The 19,471-nt window shown below is 50.1% G+C and overlaps 1 protein-coding gene across 5 annotated transcripts in view; it reads right to left on the reverse strand.

Annotated features, from left to right (window-relative positions):
- The window catches only part of NRTN (neurturin), a 95,499-nt gene that overhangs the window by 18,748 nt on the left and 57,280 nt on the right, over positions 1-19,471 (reverse strand). For 4 of the 5 annotated variants that reach the window (XM_039516077.1, XM_039516080.1, XM_039516079.1 and 1 more), the window contains exon 2: positions 4,221-4,455. In XM_039516077.1, coding sequence (XP_039372011.1) covers positions 4,221-4,455 — 235 coding nt within the window. The remainder of the gene's footprint in view (positions 1-4,220; positions 4,456-19,471) is intronic. The other variant, XM_039516081.1, reaches the window with a different exon arrangement.

The following is a 19,471-nucleotide window of genomic DNA, read 5'->3' on the forward strand; positions in this document are numbered from 1 at the left end:
TTTCCACTGCATGCATCCAATGAAGTGGGTTTTAGCCCAGGAAAGCTTATGCCCAAATAAATGTGTTAGTCTCTAAGGTGCCACAAGGATTCCTCGTTCTTTTTGCTGATACAGACTAACACGGCTACCGCTCTGAAACTGGGTGGAAGGTTCCTCCTCCTGACACATGCCTGTATTACGTACTGCAATGCTGGGAATCTAGAGATTACAGATACACATGGGGAAAAGAAACAGACTGTGTGTATATCGGGAATAAGAGACCGTACAAACGGGCCAGGCCCGCGGCACACCGGGTAGCCGAGGGAGCAGCCCGTGACAGAAGCCTAAGCAAGTTGCTGGGTGCCCGCATTCACCCTGGCTGAGATGTAGCCTAGATTGGCAGGGATGGTCTCCTGAATGAAGAACTTCCACTGCTGAGCCACAAGGAAAAGGCTCCTTTAAAGGAACGTTGTCCCCTCACCCTCATCCCACCTTCCAGCTCCTTGGTTTGAAAAGATCAGGTCAATATCTCTTCTGAGCTAACTCCAATCCCGCTCCAGAGTTCTGCTGGAACTCCTCCTCCTCTCCACGCCCCTCACTTTGTCTTGTTTATTTTCCTAGCCGACTTTCACCGCTTGCAGCAGCTCAGGCCACCCCTCCTTGCATGACACTTAAAGTGCATGCTTAAAAAAAATAATCAAACATTTGGTGAATCAATTAAACTAACTCCCGTTGCGTTCATGACTTCCAGATGCCGTGCACACAGCCACGTCGGAGACGCTGGGAGGAATCGCAGCTTCCTCCAGCGAAGGGGGAACGGGCAAGCCTGTGCTGCAGTGAACGGGTCGGGCACAGCATGCTCCCGCTCCCGCAGGCGTCACAAGCAATCTAAGCCATGGGGAAGAGGGCAGGGAGCAAAGAGACGTGGCACCGACCAATGGGACCACAGCGCTCGGGTCTTGGGCTGTGGCCATAAAGGGCCCGATTCTGATCTAATCAGCCAGGTAAAGCAGGAACGACTCTGCTGGAATCAAAGGAGACGATTCCAGTCTCACTCCAGTGTCACACTGGCGTAACTCAACAGAAGTCAATGGAGCGAGCCCTGATTTGTACAGCTATAAGTGGGAGGAAAATCTGGCCCACGGGAGTTAAACTGATGTGAGTTCAGATCAGACCCAAAAACTCTAACACCATTAAAGCCGGCTGTCACTCTGGATCAAACTATGCACTAGGGTTACCATATTTGAAGATTCAAAAAAAGGACACTCCACGGGGGGGTGTATTTGCTCGCGTCCCTCAGCCCAGCCCCAACTCCGCCCCCTCCCTGCCCCATTGTACCCCTTCCCCAAATCCCCGCCCCGGCCCTGCCTCCTCCCCTGAGCGCGCCGCGTTCCCTCTCCTCCCCCTCCCTCCTAGCTGCGTGAAACAGCTGTTTCGCGGCGCACGCACTGGGAGCTAGGGGGGAAAAGCAGGCAGTCTCTCGAGTGATCAACATTCACTCTCTTTCTTGAATGATCAACTCTTCTTTGGGGAAAAATAATAATGGCAAAATCCCGGACTTTTTTAGATATTTAAAAATTCCTCCCGGACGGCGATTTAAGAACCAAAAAGCCGGACATGTCCAGGAAAATACGGACGTATGGTAACCTTACTATACACTATAACAAGCCTAGGCTATTCTGTCTTCAGTGCAAACTCTCCGGGCCTGACTCTCATCTTTCTTCAACCTAATCCTCACAGCAGACGGCATCTAACCCTTCCAGACACAGACCTCGATTCAGAGCTGGGGTGTAAGAAGCAGGAAGAAGGCAGAAAGCGCAGCAAAAAAGTTATCACCCCCACAAACTTCACGACCTGGCTCCAAAGCGTGGACACGCCGGCACGCTGCAAAAAAACCAGCTGAAAAGTCTCCTTAACGTTACCAACATGATCTGACTTTCCCTTTGCCTCATGCTTAGAAAGGGCGGAATCATCTTCAACTAAATTAACCAAACTAATTCAGCCGACGGCTGAGAGCAAGAATGGAATATTTCAGCCACAACGGTTAAAGTCTGGCAAAGTTGAAACCAGGGGCTGGCTGATAACAGGATGCACGAGGCCACCCTTGACTCTCAGCATTGCCATTAACTTTCTGTTTTTACTTTCGGCTCCTCTAGCACCTTTCAGCCAGCTCTCAACCATTCATGGACCCACACAGACCCCCTGCGAGAGAGACACGCAGAGAACACACCAAGGCTGCCCCTCACGTCTGGGCCAAACTTGCTGTAGACTCCTGCACCTCCCTGTCCTCCTTCAAGGTTGGATGTTAGGAAACACTGTTTCACTAGGAGGGTGGTGAAGCACTGGAATGGGTTACCTAGGGAGGTGATGGAATCTCCTTCCTTACAGGTTTTTAAGGTCAGGCTTGACAAAGCCCTGGCTGGGATGATTTACTTGGGGATTGATCCTGCTTTGAGCAGGGGGTTGGACTCGATACCTCCTGAGGTCTCTTCCAACCCTGAGATTCTATGATTCTAAATCCCTCCTCGACTGCGATGCCTACAAAAAACTTTTCAACAGCCCGGCTGCTGATGTGCTGAGACACTGCCCATCGTGACCAACCCTGTCTCATTGTTTCCTTGTGCTACCCCGTCTGTCTGCATCCCTCTGTTGTCACTTGTCTTAGACTGTGAACTCCCTGGGGCACAGAGGGTCTTTGTGTTCTGTGTCTGTGCACTGCCTGGCACAATGGGGTTGTGGGTCCTGATTAGGGCTCCTCTAGGTGCTACATTAATACAATAAATAATATTTTCATCGGCAGAGTCAGGAGCAGACCCGGATCTCCTGACTCGCAATCCCCTGCTCTCGCCACTAGACCGTACTCCCTCTCAGTGAAGCAAAGATGTAATTAACCCATTTAGAATTCATCAAGGACCTAGCAACCTCAGCCTGAACACCAGAGGTCGGGACCAGAATTTCATTGTTCCTCCAAAGAGCAGCAGTCACCTCACAAACACCATCCCGGGGCACTGGCTCAGCACCTCCTGCCCGTGCTCCTGGAAAGACCACCTCTCAAAGTACCCACCAACTCTGACCATGCTTTAGGGAGCAGAGCACAGCTGGCTACAGCTGCAGGCCCACAGCCCTGGGGCTAAAGACAGCAGGCTGGGTTTGATCTGGTTTTTAATCACATGCTGTCCATCGTATGCGGAATACGCAAAAGCACATGCTGTCACACCATGGATAAGGAGGCCTCCGGTAAAGCAGAAGAGGAACAAAACCCCTTGTCTGGAGGGGTCAGTCTTGGATGAGCTGAGAACACAATGATCCCTGCAGCTTAATTGGCCTGAGAACCTAGTGGTGACCCAGCTCAGATGCTCAGGATCTGTCTACACTGCAATGGAAGTCCTGGGTTAGTAGAACTTGAGTTAACAGGCCCTGGGTTTGTTTACCTAGGACTTGAGCATCTACACTCATTTGTAACCCCAGGTTAGGAATTGTTGAACCCCGGCCTCCAAGTTGGGGCTCCAGCATCTACACTGCATTATGCAGGCATGAGTCCAACCAGCCGTATCCCAGACTTCCTAGCGCCCTCCCAAAATGTGCCCGCTCGAGCCAGTTGTTTGTGATGCAGTGTGGGAAAACTTGACTGTCCAGAGGACAAAGAAACAGCTTGTGGGACTGTAGGATACAGCAAAGCCTCAGAGTTACAAACACCAGAGTTACCAACTGACTGGTCAACCACACACCTCATTTGGAACCAGAAGTGCCCAATCAGACAGCAGCAGAGACCAAAAATGAAAAAAAGCAAATACAGTCCAGGGCTGTGCTAAAGGGAAAGCAGCATTTTTCTCCTGCATAGTAAAATTTCAAAGCTGAATTAAGCCAAGGCTCAGTTGAAAACTTTGGAAAGAACCATCGTAACGTTTTGTTCCGAGTTACGAACCGCCTCCATTCCCGCGGCGTTCGTAACTCTGAGGTTCTACTCTATTATTGGAGGACTCGGAGCACGAGTCCAGTGGGGCTGCGTCTACACTGCAGAACAATGAGGCTTGATCCCTGGGTCTCGGCTTGGCTCAGGCTCAGACCCTCCAGGGAACGGCTACACTGCAATAAAATCCCATGGCATAGCTGGAGCTGACCATTATCCCACCCGTTCCATGTATACCAGGGTCTGGGGAAGAAACGCTCTCCCGCAGCAGTGCCAGCGGAGGAGATGGCTCTGAGCAGATGGAGTCAAGGCAAAGCATGCTATAGCTTACATTGAGAGATCAGTGGGTCACGGTGCTCCAGGGCTCGCGGGGATCTCCGCTGGCCTACAGGCAAGGCAGAAGAGGAGGCTGACCTTGACGGCGAGGAAGGGAAGGGGCTGTATTTCCGGCTTCCGTTGAGCATGTCTCTACAAACTAAAATGGACAACATGGAACTGAGGAGCATCGAGGCAATGGCTGCAAACTTCCATACCTTCATCTTAGAGCAAGTCAGAACATTGAAACTCTGCAAAACAGGCAAAACAAATATCCTTATTACAAAGCCTCTCCCCCGGCCCCCAACACCTCCCCGCAGACAGGTCCCCAGTAATAGCGGTCGTGCCGTGGGCTTCTGAGCAACCATCCCTGGGGATCTCGGAGCAATCATACGCATTCCTTCGGTCGGACTCACCCCCCTCCCTCGGGTCAGTATCATCCTCATCCCTATTTTATAATGGGACACTGAGGCACAGAGAGGGGACGTGACTCGCCAAGAGCCCAGCAGCGAGTCAGAACCCAGGCGTCCCGATTCGCAGCCCCAAGCTCTCAACAACGGACCTTATTCGTGCCCTCACTTTCCTATCACGGTAGCAGGCCGCTCTGCTTGTGGGACAGAGGACATTTACAGAGAATCAGCTCTGAGGAGCAGATTGTACCAGGCGCTAGCGAGGGCGGATGGGGGAAGGAGGGCACACGAATGCACATACGTGCCCTGGGAAGGGGTTAGGGGCCAGTACACGGGTGCTGCTCAGCTGCCCAGTGCGAGAAGGTCGTGCAGAGGCGGTGCAATGCACACGCTTTCTGTGTGCCAGGCGACCCCTCCTCACCCCAGCCAGCAGAGCCACCTGGATGCAGGAGGAATCTCAGCTGCACCTTTCAAAAGGCAGGAGATCTCCCTGGTGCTCCCCCAGAGGAATTCCGGATGAGGCGAGAAGGATTCTACCTGGGATTGCAGGTGATGGATCATTTCCCGTTCCGGGCAATGTACAGTCTAGCCTGATGGGTTTAAATCCCTTTAAAAAAAATAGAACAGGGGCCAGCATGTTTCTCCTCCAGATAAATATCCATAATTCAGTACCAAAAAACCCCAGCCTGGCCAGAGCAGCAAGGATGTGAGTGCTGAGTAGGATTGCTAAATCTGATCACTACCTCCGGAACAAGATGGGTCTAGAAGCTGCTGCCAACAACCACCCACGGAAGCAATTCGCACTTCGCTTCTTTTCCAACGACCTTTTGCCAGATCCTTCCTTTGCTCTGTGCCTCGGGGAGTCACTTACTCCAGCGCAAAGCAAATGCCATTCTGAGCCAGTAGCACTTCACGCCTGCTTTGCCCTGGTCTCATGAGGACAGAAAGTCTTCCGAGCCCGGCCCCTTTACAGCAGTGTCTAGGGCTGGGCGGGAAATGATTTTCCCCTAGAGGGAGAGTTTTTGAGATATCAAAAAAATTCCCCAGCCCAAATTGGGAAGAAGAGTCAAAATCTCAAAAATTTTGGAGAACTGAAAATCAAATATTGGTTTAGGTGAATTAAAAGATTTTAATTCCATTATTTTGAAACATTCCGTTTTGATAGTTTTGAAACATTTTGTTTTCAACCTTTTTTTCAAAGCTCTGAATGTCCTCAGATTTCAAGATGAAAAACGGTTTCAACTCAAACCACCTGAATTTTCCATGCCAAAAATGTGGACGTGGGACATTTTGACAATTTCAAAACACTTCTTCCCAATAATTTCTCAGGTCAGGAGATTCGGCAAAATCAGCCCTGTTTCGCCAACGGTTTTGGTCTCAACAAATTGACATTTTTCAGCCAAACACAGCTGGTTGAAAAATTCCTGACCAGCCCTGTTAGAGACATAGCCCTGGTCTACACGACAGAGGATTACTCTGATATAACTACATCGCTCAGAGGTGAGAATAATCCACTCCCCTCACCGAAGTGGTTACACCAACCCAAGCACCAGCATGGATGGCACTAGGTCGGCAGGAGAACTTCTCCCACCAGCGTAGCTACTGCTTCTTGCAGAGGTGGATTAACTTCGCCAATGGGAGAGCTCTGTCTTGTCGGCGTAGAGCGTCTTCACTGAAGTACTACAGCGGCGCATCTGCATGGGTGCAGAGTTTTAAGTGTAGACCTGCCCTTACACAAGTTTCACTGCTCTTTATTGTCTGCCCTGCGAAAACAGCTCAGCTAAGGGAGAGCGAGCTAGAATCTGTTCTTCCTTGGGCGCTGTCAATAGAATTGTTTACAAAGTTCCAAGCACTTACACCTGTGCAAACTCCCTGAGGACATTTGGGTTCTGCAGAGACATCGAGGGCCTATGTTTCAAAGCAGGGGAATCCCATGGATAACAGAAGGGCTAATCTGACACACCAACCAACCCTTTGTTAGTGGTGTTGATGCATGAGAAGGCAAGAACCGCAGGGTGTGTTTACATTGCAATTAATAGGCCGGCCCATGTCAGCTGACTCAGGCTCAAGCTAAAAGGCTGTTAAATTGTGATGTAGATATTCAGGCTCGGGCTGCAACCGCATTAGGGACCCTTACACCAGTGTAGAGTGGGTGCAAGCCGAGCTCATTCTGATTAGAACCGGGAGACATTTTGGAAGAAACTTTTTATGGTGAAAAATGCAGCTGCAGCGACATCAAAACCTTTCACGAATCGGTTAAAACAACAAACAAAAAAGAATTCCAAAGACACTGAAATGTTTCAACATTCGCTAAATGAAGTGGTTTGATTTTCTGGTGCGAAATAACTTTGTCACAAAATGTCCTTTAATCATACTGTATATATTTTTTTAAACGCAAAAGCGTTTCAAAATGGGCAAAATAAAAACGTTCTGATTTTGTCAAAATGAAACATTGTGTTCGACCCGAGATGGTTTTTTATGTTAGACTTGCTGAAAAAATTGCAAACGTTTTCATTTTTTGGCCTGACCCCAAATGAATTCCCCTCCTCCGCCATTTTTTGGAACATCCAATTAACCGCAAAATCTATTCTTCGCCCCGTCCTAATTTTGATCTGGTAGTTTCTTACCCGCTCTTTGCACTGGGGTAACTGGCAAGGAACAGAGGAAAAGTCACAGGAGTCTTGGAAAGACAACACACAGCCCTACGATATCGTTTTTTACGGTCCTTTTCACAGCCGTTCCGCAACTGAATGCATTCATTTAGAAGGGAAAATGAGATGTTTCCAGATGTGCCACATTCCGGTTGTCAAATGCCCTGCACCCTGTTCTCCAGCTAGCGGAGATTCTTGTGCTCGTTACCAACGATTCTTAATAACCAAGTCATAATTACGGGCCAAATCGTACAGTCCTCACATGGGTCTGATTGTCATTGACCCTAACTCCCTTTTACACCTGACAGTGAAAGGGGATTAATAGTGAATGTAAACGTAACAGATCCAAAGCAAGGCCTTCGTATATGGCTACGGGCCTTGGCATCAATGAGAATCAGATCCACTGACTTTAATAGGAGTGTTGCCTACACAAAGTCTAAACAAACCACAGGAAGTTGGCCCAATAATACCAATAAATTATATATTGGGCGTCCCGTGCCAACCCACAAGGTCTCCGAGCACCTAGCATGCACAGAGCCAATAAACAAATGAGAGAGCAGAACCGAACGCCGCTCCCCTGAGCTGGCCTCCTGCCCTCCGCCCACGCCCAGCCACACACGTAGCCGCCGCCCAGAGCCAATCCTCCCCCACAGCAACGGCAAGCTAGCGCCGAACCAGACATCTCTTCGGCCTGGCTTTGGAAGGAGGTGGGGCTCTGGGGTCTGGGCATATGCCGAGAGGGAGACGGTAACTAGCGGGGGTCATGGGCCCGGGCAGTCAGCAGCATCTGATCAGAGCTGCTTTTCTGGGGCACAGAACAGGACCAGGAAGGGGCGTCCTACCCCCTTAAGGGTCAGCCTGGAGCTCACAGCAAGAAGTGCCTGGGTCGAATCAAGGAGGCTCCCTCCTCCGCCCTCCCTCGGACTGACCTGTTTACACAGGGACAGGGAGCCGAGCTGGAGAGAGAGAGGACGAGAAGCCATCCAGGTTGCCACCAGCGGCGCTCTCCTGGCAGACTCGTTCCCGAGCGCGGGCCAGGCATGTAATGTTCCGAAAAGCGACTGTAAAGGCGGCTCTGCGTTTATCGTCTCCCAGCGACCCCAGAGCCCTGCAGGCTCAGCTGACAAGCCCGGAGAGGTTTGGCTGAAACGCCAAGTGAAGTCTTACGGCACGTCTACACTACGCAATTAAGTCGACCTCCTTCTGTTGATGGCTGACCTCCTTCTGTCGGTGCTGCGCATGGTCACCGGAGCGCTTCCACGGACTTCAGAGGGGCAGCGCGGGGATCGGAGAGCCTGCTGGGAGCTCCCTGCCAGGAACCCGGCTGCCCCCAGGCGCTCCCGGCAGGGACTGGGGGACTGAGAGCCCGGGCGGTCACCGTGCTCACAGCTGGAGTCTCCTACCCACCCTGGGGTGACAGCCCCAGCTGTGAGCCGAGCTTGGGGCTCCCGGCAGGGAGCCTCCCCATTTCATGGCTCCAGCAGGGCCACGTGACCTCGCCACAGCTTGTTACTTAAAGCTGCGCAGAAAACACCGGCAGTTCAGCGGGGCAGGTGGGCTAGGACTAGCCGCGACGGCAGGAAAACGGTATTCGGGCTGGAGTCGTGAACCAGTTCCTCTGCAGGGGTGCTGTCCAGCCACAGCACTGAGGTGTGGATTCAATGGGACTGAAGCAATGTCCGTCGCTAGAGACCGTCTGATCTCGTGCTAGTGCCAATTAGCTGGGCCGAGGGCGTACTCTGGAGGCTGCCACGTCCATCCCAGATCCCCAGGCGTGAGAACCCATCCCCCACTAGGATTCCCACAGCCGCTGCCTTCTCCCTGCGTGCTTAGCCTGGAGAAGAGACGCATGAGGGGCGACCGGGGGACACTTGTCATGGATGGTCTACGTTTACTTATTCAGGGCACTGGACTAGATGACCTCTCGAGGTCCCTTCCAGCCCCGGGGTTCTATGAGGCTACATTTCCCTCCATTTCTGACTGGCGTCACTACAATGTTAACTGCTGCGGATCAGCTCCAGCCTCCAGAATCCCCATCCTCTTCGCTGTCGCTCTAATCCCATCACCTCCCTCCCGCTCTCCGATGCCTTCACTGCTTCCGCCTCCCCCAAGCCTGGCCAAGCCCCCGCACCTCGGTCACCCACCACTCTCCTGCTCGGACTCTGCGCTCTGCCAGTTCCACCCCGGTCCCCTCCATGCCCCTTCTGCAGCCGGCACCTCCGGGTCCCCCAACGAGCCAGTGGCAGAAGCAGGAACAGAGTCTCATATCCCGTCTATCTGTTGATGGCTGCATACTGCCTCTCACCCTGGTATCTAGGCACACACCATAGTATCCTCTGTTCTGAACACTGGCCCTCAAGGAGTAGTCTAAGGGGGTGTCCACACTGCAGTGTAAAGCCCGTGGCTGGCCCATGCCAGCTGACTCAGGCTAAGGGGCTTGGGGGCTGTTTTACTGAGGGGTAGATGTTCGGGCTCAGGCTGGAGCATCCCAGAGCTCAGGCTGGACCCCAAGGCCAAATATCTACCCCACAATTAGACAGACCCGCCAAGCCTGAGTCAGCTGGCCCAGGCCAGCCACGGGTGTCTAACAGCAGTGGAGACGCACCCAAAGATTGTGAAGGGGTAAGTTCTGTGCTGCTCCCTACCCCTGGCAACGTCTTCCCTGCTCAGTACCCCGTGCCGCTTCCCACTCCTCCTGCTTCTGAAAACCCCAACTAGCTCCACCATCCCTCAGACAGCGACCCTGCCAGGCACTCCCCTTACACATCTTTCCAAAGATCACGTCAAACAAAACAGAGCAAACAACTAGGAACGAATAAACGGCTCACGGCTCCAGCCCAAGGCATCGCACATCCACTCTCTATGCATGTCTCCAGCCTCCCTGCTTCTTGTCTTCCCCAGCATCGTGGGGACTGGGGCAGATTGTAAGCTCGCGGGTACAAGGATCACACCTTTCTTTCCTCGGTGGAGGGCTTGGCACATCTGCGGTGCTGTTCCCAAGTGCTGATCAGTACCAACCTGGTCATTTCCGCTCCGCATTAGCCCGTCTAACAAAGCACTTGACTTTATGCAGACTCCTGTGTCAAGTGGCTGCTTCTGTGCGTTTGTTGGAGCAGGGCAAAACCTGCACAAGAACCTCCGTGATTTAGGAACCTCCGCCCCATTTTCAAAAGCGGCAAACATTTAGGCGCCTCAGGCCCATGGCCGTTCAACGCGACATAGACGCCTAAGTGAGGCAAGGCAACGTTTTCATAAGTGATTTGGAGCCGTAGGAGCTAAGGGTTTGTCTTTGCTAGAAACGCTGCAGCTACGCCGCTGTCGCACTCCAGTGTAGATGCTCACTGCCATGACGGGAGAGGTTTGCCCGTTGCTGTAGTTCATTCACCTCCCTTGGGAGGCGCTAGCTCAGTCAACAGAAGAATTCTTCTGCCAACCTAGCGCTGTCTACACTGGGGGTTAGGTCGGCATAATTGTGTCGCCCAGGGGTGTGGGTTTTTCAGTGTAGGGACGCAGGGACTTAGGCTCTTTTGAAAACACTCCCTGTGCTCATGTTAATGCCCAGCTGGCTCTTTCTAAACAAGCCGCTTCTCCCCAGGGGATCGTTTCACAGCATCTGGCCCTGTGATGACTTCTTGTGGGTCTTTAGCGCGTCTCCCCAAACCATGGGATTTCACGTTAATTACAACGGCTATCTGCACCTCCTCCCTTCAACCACCAGGCCCCGGGGCACCTGGCAAATTGCTAATTTCTCTCCCGCTTGCCTTATTCTCGCCGTCTCCAGCCGGACCCAATAAAACCAAAGAACACGATTATCCTTGCTCCGGAGGCCGGAGTCGGTTGATTATAAAGGTTATCGGAACTGAAGCGCCCGTCTTCCCTTTTAGTTTGGATTCAGAACACAAAGTGCCCCATGCGCCCTCTGCTGGCTCTGCGGGAGAATCAGCCGTGCAAAGTGATAAGTGGAGCGAATAGAAATTTGGCTGAAAAATGCCTTTTTGGGAGGCTCCAAAACTACTTATGAAGTTGGGTCAGATTCAACGGACAGTTTATACAGCTGCAAGGCTGGTTTGATTTGGTTGCCCATTTCACGCCCACTCTACAATCTGCTGGCACGGATGCAAATGAGCGCCCAATGTGCAGGGCAACTGAGAATTAGTCCTTAAACGGGGGCAGCAGAACCGGGGGTGGAGGGTGGAGAGACCGATCTGGATTTCTGACACACACCCCTCCCCCCAACATCTTGCAGAGCTGGGACCCAGCTATGTGCTGAACATGTGCTGGGGGTGGGGGTGAGGAGAGACAAGAGCTGGACCCGGAGGAAGGCTGAAGCAGCCACTGCAGTGCACAGATTCAGGCCAGCCACTGGGGAGCAGGTAGGACTCCCTTGTCCAGCCTGGTCTTGCTTTCCAGCCGCCACAGCAGGCCCTAGTGCAGACACCCAGCCCAGGAGAGGGGCAGGACCACGCGCATCAGCTGCTTGAGTGGAGTAGAGGACAGGCCGGGGCACTGTCAGCTGGGCGGGGCTCAGGTGGGCACCAGCCACTGAGGAACTGCCACAGGGACGGCAGGAGGAACTTCCGGGAAACCCCTTCCCAGCCTGGAGCTGGCTCCCCCTCCTCCGGTCTCTAGCTCCCCTTGCTCCTCCTCTGCCCCCTCTCACCCACGGCCGTACGTTCTGTTGATCCTCTACCATTAGGGGGATGGAACAGCTTCCATATGAGGAGAGATTAGAAAGACTGGGACAGTTCAGCTTAGAAATGAGATGGAGGGGGATATGATAGTGGTCTATAAAATCATGAGAGGAAACTGAACAAGGAAGCCTTATTTACTCCTTCACATAACACAAGAACCAGGGGTCACCCAATGAAATTAATAGGCAGCAGGTTTAAAACAAACAGAGGGAAAGATCTCTTCACACAACGCACCGTCAACCTGTGGAACTCCTTGCCAGGGGATGTTGTGAAGGCCAAAAGTATGACTGGGCTCAGAAAAGAACTAGATTAGTTCCTGGGGGTATAGGTCCATCCGTGGCTATTAGCCAAAATAGTTATGGCTGCAACCCCATGCTCTGGGTGTCTCTAGACCTCTGAGTGCCAGAAGCTGGGAGTGGATGATGGGATGGAGCACTCAGTCACTGCCCTGTTCTGTTCATTCCTTCTGAAGCACCTGGTGCTGGCCACTTGCAAAGGCAGAACCCCGGGCTAGATGGCCCAGCGGTCTGACTTAGCTCAGCCATGCCTACGTACCACTCAATTCCCGGCAAAGGCAGGCTTTCATCAAGCTGAACTGGCCTGCGATTTCCTCCCTGTTCCTTTCAGCTCTTTGCAAACTCCCAACACGTCTCCATTTTAAACAAACTCTCCAACCTAGAGCCACGGAAACAAAAAAAAGGAGCATTTGCCAAGTGGGGAAAAAAGTGAGTTTTAACTGGGGCAAGAAATGTTTATTGTAAAACGTAACTTGACAGCGTCTCCTTTCATGTCAATAATAACCATGGAGCTAGGAAGCTGCTATATTGCCAATAACACTTTATTTTATAGGATGTAAATAAATTACATATTAACTAACACAGTAATTATAGGCCCCACAGGTTACAGGATAATTGTCTAACCCAGCCAGAGTCTAAATATTTTAAGTGGATTGTAAACAAAGCCAAGCTCAAAAAAAGAATAGTTTAGCCATATAAGGAGGTGAGATTGTTAAAGGCAGCCATGGTACCAAAAGGTTAACTGTGTATGGACCTGATCCTGCCGGCACCCAGGGTGCAATTTGCACAGGGATAGCACAAGGATTCTACACATCACATAGGACCCGCTCAAGTCCTATTTCGGGAGCTTCGTAAGGAAGTGGTGCATAAGGCTTGTGTTGGTTCTCTGCACAAAGTCTGTATCACAGCAGCAGCCGTAATCCCCAGCTGAGCTCCAAGCCCCACCGTGCTACACACTGTAAGAGACAGTCCCTGTCTCAAAGAGCCGACGATCTAGCTAGATAAGGCAGAGCACAGGCCGGGGGAAAGGAAGGTTTCTTCTCCCCAGTTAACAGAGAAGCAAATTTCACCCAGCACGACCACCACAGCCGCAGCGGCGCGCGGTCGCGCCGGATTTCGAGCCGCGCGCCCCTCGAGGGAGGGAGCAGAAACGCACCTGGCAACAGCGGGCACGAGGAATCCATCCTGCGATGAATTGCCCGAGGGCTCAGAAAGGTTCACAGGAAGGATTCAGCTGATAGCTCAGAAAAACAAAAGACAGAGCAAATTGCTCTATGTTCTTGGACAATTCACTGCCTCCCTTCCCCCCCACAAGGAGAAAGGGGTGAAATTCAGCACATGCCACAGGCCATGCTCAAGGCCACTTTTCATTCCTTTCTGTAAGAAGCATTACAGTAGAAATGAGAGACCCCAACCAAGGTCAGAACCCGTGACACTAGGCCTTGTGCATCCATCTCGTAAGAGACAGAGCCCACAATTTAAATGGACAAAGGATGGGAAGGGGAAACAACTTGCCCAATGCCAATTAGGTCAGGGGTCGAGCTGGGCCCTTTACCCAGGTCTCCTGAGTCCAGGGCCCCCAACCACAACCCCCCTGCTGCCTCACTTGCTTCACTTTCATCTGAAGCACTCAAAGCACTTTGACAACTAATAAAGCATCACCACACGCCCTGCAAGGCAGAGAGGCATTATTAACCCCAGTCTACAGATGGGGTAAACCGAGGCCCAGAGGGACGCATGCCTTTCTCCGAGATCACAAGGGAGTACATGGCACATTCCGGAGCAGAATCCAGTTCTCCTGCTTTTTAGGCTTGCGCCTTCACTACAGGAACATCTTTCCTCTTCCATTGGTAGAGACCCCACACTGGCCCGGGGCATGGAGTTTCAGAGATGAGGGACCTCAATCTCAACATTGCCCTCTAGTGGCTGCAGTGCAGACTCGTAGTCATCAAGCGGCAGACAGCCTGGACTTGTAGGTCACAGGTCGGGGTCCCCATTGTTGCGTGGGACTGGCACGGCTGCCAACAACGAAAAGCTCAGTTCTTGGCACAGAAAAGCGCCTGGTGCCTTTGAACCGCAGCAATGGGACGTACGTGACAAGGTGGTTGCTCAGCTATCTAGTGACCAGTCCCCGTGGATGCAACCGAGCAACGGTAACAAACCCACGTGTGGCAGGGGAAATACCAACTCACTAGGTAAATCAGGCACAAAAGTGGGGAACCAAGCCTAGAACCCCTGGTCCTTGGAATCAAAACACAGGCCTCTCTACCCTTGAGCTAATGGAGAGCTCCTTCAGCTCACTTTTGCTGTAGGGCTAAGCTGCAGCCACTAGAGGGCAGCGTGGCCACCACTCAGTCCCGCAAAGCTAGCACATCACACAATCACCACTTGGCGTCTGGAGCCAGAGTAAATAACCCAAACTTTGGCAGTAGAGAAATGAAACAGAGCTTCAGCACAGTGTTCAGGGGAATCATAGAATCTCAGGGTTGGAAGGGACCTCAGGAGGTATCGAGTCCAACCCCCTGCTCAAAGCAGGATCAATCCCCAACTAAATCATCCCAGCCAGGGCTTTGTCAAGCCTGACCTTAAAAACCTCTAAGGAAAGAGATTCCACCACCTCCCTAGGGAACCCATTCCAGTGCTTCACCACCCTACTAGTGGAAAAGTTTTTCCTAATATCCAACCTAGACCTCCCTCACTGCAACTTGAGACCATTACTGGGATGCTGGACTTCCTCCGACACCAAGGTGATGACTATGTCTGAGAGAGTCAACACAGAGTGGCAGTAGGGGGTACTGGTTAGAGCGGGGCCTCTGGGTCAAGAGACGCATGTTCTACTCCCAGCTGTTTTACTGCACGGCCTTGGGAACGGCCCCTCCGGAGACAGTTTCGATTCCCTACTCTACCCCGACTAGATGTGGGGCAAGTCGCTTTGGGCTGAGAGCCGTCTCATTTCTCCTGCTGCACAGTGGGGATGACAGCACTGCCCTACCACACAGGGGAAAACATATTAAAGATTATTATGCTATGGTTAAGAACAAAAGAACGGCCATACTAGGTCAGACCAATGGTCTATCCAGCCTCGTATCCTGTCTTCCGACAGTGGCCAGTGCCAGATGCTTCAAAGGGAAAGAACAGAACAGAGAAATTATCGAGTGCTCCAGCTGCTGTTTCTAGGCCCAGCTGCTGGCTGCCAGAGCTTATGGGACACCCAGAGCATGAGGCCGCATCCCTGACCATCTTGGCTAATAGCCAGTGACTGACCTGCCCTCCACGAACTTATCTAGCTCTTTTTTTGAATCCAGTTATAGTCTTGGCCTTCACAACATCCCATGGCAAGGAGTTCCACAGGTTGACTGTGTTGTGTGACAAAGTACTTCCTTTTGTTTGGTTTAAACCTGATACCTATTAATTTCATGGGGTGCCCCCTGGTTCTTGTGTTATGTGAAGGGGTAAATAACACTTCCTTATTCACTTTCTTCACCCCATTCACGATTTTATAGACCTCTATCATATCCCCCCTTAGTGGTCTCTTTTCTAAGATGAACAGTCTCAGTCTTTTTAATCTCTCCTCATATGGAAGCTGTTCCATACTCCTAATCATTTTTGTTGCCCTTCTCTGCAACTTTTCCAATTCTAATATATCTTTTTTGAGATGAGGGCAAGTGCAAATACAGGCAGTATTCAAGGTGTGGCTGTACCATGGATTTATATAGTGGCATTATGATATCTTCTGTCTTATCTATCCCTTGCCAAATGGCCCCTCACATCCTGTTAAATTTTTTGACTGCCGCTGCACATTGAGCGGTGTTTGCAGAGAACTGTCCACAATGACTCCAAGATCTCTTTCTAATTTAGATCCCATCATTTTGCACGTAGAGTTGGGATTATTTTTTCCAATGTGCATGACTTTGCATTAGGGCTGTCGATTAATCATAGTTAACGCACGTGATTAACTCAAAAAAATTAATCGCGATTAATCGCAGTTTCAATCACACTGTTAAACAATAGAATACCAATTGAAATGTATTAAATATTTTGGATGTTTTCATATATATTGTATTCTGTGTTGTAATTGAAATCAGTGTATATTATTTTTTATTATAAATATTTGCACTGTAAAAATGATAAACAAAAGAAATAGTATTTTTCAGCTTACCTCATGCAAGTACTGAAGTGCAATCTCTTTGTCGTGATGGTGCAATTTACAAATGTAGATTTTTTTTGTTACATAACTGCTCTCTAAAACAAAACAGTGTAAAACTTCAGAACCTACAAGTCCACTCAGTCCTACTTCTTGTTCAGCCAATCGCTAAGACAAACAAGTTTGTTTACATTTACAGGAGATAATGCTGCCCTCTTCTTATTTACATCACCAGAAAGTGAGAACAAGGATTTGCATGGCACTTTTGTAGCCAGCATTGCAAGGCATTTACGTGCCAGATATGCTAAACATTCGTATGCCCCTTCATGCTTCGGCCACCATTCCAGAGGACATGCAGATGACACTCGTTAAAAAAATATTACGCTAATTAAATTTGTGACTGAACTCCTTGGGGGAGAATTGTATATCCCCCACTCTGTTTTACCCACATTCTGCCATATATTTCATGTTATAGCAGTCTTGCATGATGACCCAGCACATGTTCATTTTAAGAACACTTTTATTGCAGATTTGACAAAATGCAAAGAAGGTACCAATGTGAGATTTCTAAAGACAGCTACAGCACTCGACCCAAGGTTTAAGAATCTGAAATAACTTCCAAAATCTGAGAGGGACGAGGTGTGGAGCATGCTTTCAGAAGTCTTAAAAGAACAACATTCCAATACGCAAACTACAGAACCCAAACCACCAAAAGAGAAAATCAACCTTCTGCTGGTGGCATCTGACTTAGATAATGAAAATGAACATGTGTTGGTCCGCACCGCTTTGGATTGTTATTGAGCAGAACCCATCATCAGCATGTTTGCATGTCCTCTGGAATGGTGGTTGAAGCATGAAGGGACATATGAATCTTTAGCACATCTAGCACGTAAATATCTTGCAACACTGGCTACAACAATGCCATGTGAATGCTTGTTCTCACTTTCAGGTGACATTGTAAATAAGAATCAGGCAGCATTATCTTCTGCAAATGTAACCAAACTTGTTGGTCTGAGCGATTGGCTGAACAAGAAGTAGGACTGAGTGGACTTGCAGACTCTAAAATTTTACATTATTTTATTTTTGAATGCAGGTTTTTACGTACATCATTCTACATTTGTAAGTTCAACTCTCATGAACAAGAGATTGCACGACAGTACTTGTATGAGGTGAATTGAAAAATACTATTTCTTTTGTTTTCTACAGTGCAAATGCTTGTAATCAAAAATATATATAAAGTGAGCACTGTACATGTTGTATTCTGTGTTGTAATTGAAATCAATATATTTGAAAATGTAGCAAACATCCAAAAAAATGAAAATAAATAGTATTCTATTATTGTTTAACAGCGCAAATAATCACAATTAATTTTTTAAATGCACAATTAATCGCGATTATTTTTTTAAATCGCTTGACAGCTCTACTATGCATTTATTACCATTCAATTTCATCTGCCATTTTGTCACCCTGCAAGCCAGTTCAGTGAGATCCCTTAGTAACTTTTCACAGTCAACTTTGGACTTACCTATCTTGAGTAATTTTGCATCATCTGCAAATTTTGCCACCTCACTGTTCACCCTTTTTATGAAGATGTTGAACTGCAAAGGTCTCAGTTCAGAGCCCTGGGGGACTCCACTATTTACCTCCCTCCTGTGCTGCCTCTAATTTTTCCCACCCATGTGCAGAATGAATTTTGTTATGCGCAACAATATGGAGGTGATGTGTGACACATCACCTCCATATTGGTGCACATAAAATTCATGTGGTGGGGGTGGGGCTGAGAGGTTCGGAGTGTGGACGGGGGCTCAGGGTTGAGGTGCAGGGGGGTGAGGGCTCTGGCTGGGTGTGCAGGCTCTGAGGTGGGGCTGGGGATGAGGGATTTGGGGTGCAGGAGAGTGTGGGGGAGAAGCACCTGTCCCCACTGCGGGAGCTCTGGGGCTGGGGCTGCAGGATAGGCACCCCTCCCCCAGACCCAGTGGGTCCAGGCCGTTCCAGGGTTGGTCTGGGCCGCACTATGCCTGGGACCAGCATGAGCCATGCCTGGGGCTGCACGTGGGCCTGATCCAGCCATGGCTGGGTCCATGCTGCTCCAGCCACGCCATCGTGACCTGCCGGCTGCCGCGCGGCCATGCAGCTTACAGGGAACTTAGCCTCTCTCCATTGTGAAAACTGACCATTTATTCCTTCCCTTTGTTACCTATCTTTTAACCAGTTACTGATCCAAGAGAGGACCTTCCCTCTTATCCCATGATTACCTACTTTGTTTAAGAGCCTTTGGTGAGAAACACAGGCGCCGACTCCGTAGGTGCTCCGGCACTGGAGCACCCATGGAAAAAAAAATAGTGGGTGCTCAGCACCCACCAGCCACAGCTGATCTGGAACACCGCCAAACAGTTGTTTGGCAGCTGGGGAAGGGCTTGGGGGAGGGCAGAGAGCGGTGGGCAGAGGACTTGGAGAAGGGACGGAGTGGGAGCAGGAAGAGATGGAGTGAGGGTGGGCTTCAGGGGATAGGGTGGAGCAGGGGTGGCGCACCCTCCCCACAGGGAAAAGTAAAAGTTGGCACCTATGGTGAGAGACCTTGTCAAAAGCTTTCTGAAAAGTTCATACACTATATCTACTGGATCCACATGTCTGATACCCTCAAAGAATTCTAATAGATTGGCGAGGCACAATTTCCCTTTACAGAAGCCACGTTGACTCTCCCCCAACATACTGTGTTCATCTATGCATCTGATCATTCTGTTTCAACCAACTGTCTGGTACTGAAGTTAGGCTTACCAGCCTGTAATTGCCAGGGCCCTCTCTGGAGCCTTTTTTTAAAAAAAATCTGTATTACATTGGCCACCCTCCAGTCTTCTAGTACAGAGGCTGATTTAAGTGATAGGTTACATACCACAGTTAATAGTTCTGGAATTTCAGATTTGAGTTCCTTCAGAATTCTTGGGTAAATACCATCTGATCCTGGTAACACATTGCTCTTCAATTTACGGGTTTGTTCCAAAACCTCCCTACTGACATATCAGTCTGGGACAGTTCCTCAGATTTGTCACTGAAAAAGAACGGGTCAGGTGTGGG

The sequence above is a fragment of the Mauremys reevesii genome, linkage group 26 (assembly GCF_016161935.1).
Source record: "Mauremys reevesii isolate NIE-2019 linkage group 26, ASM1616193v1, whole genome shotgun sequence".
Classification (NCBI taxonomy): Eukaryota; Metazoa; Chordata; order Testudines; family Geoemydidae; genus Mauremys; species Mauremys reevesii.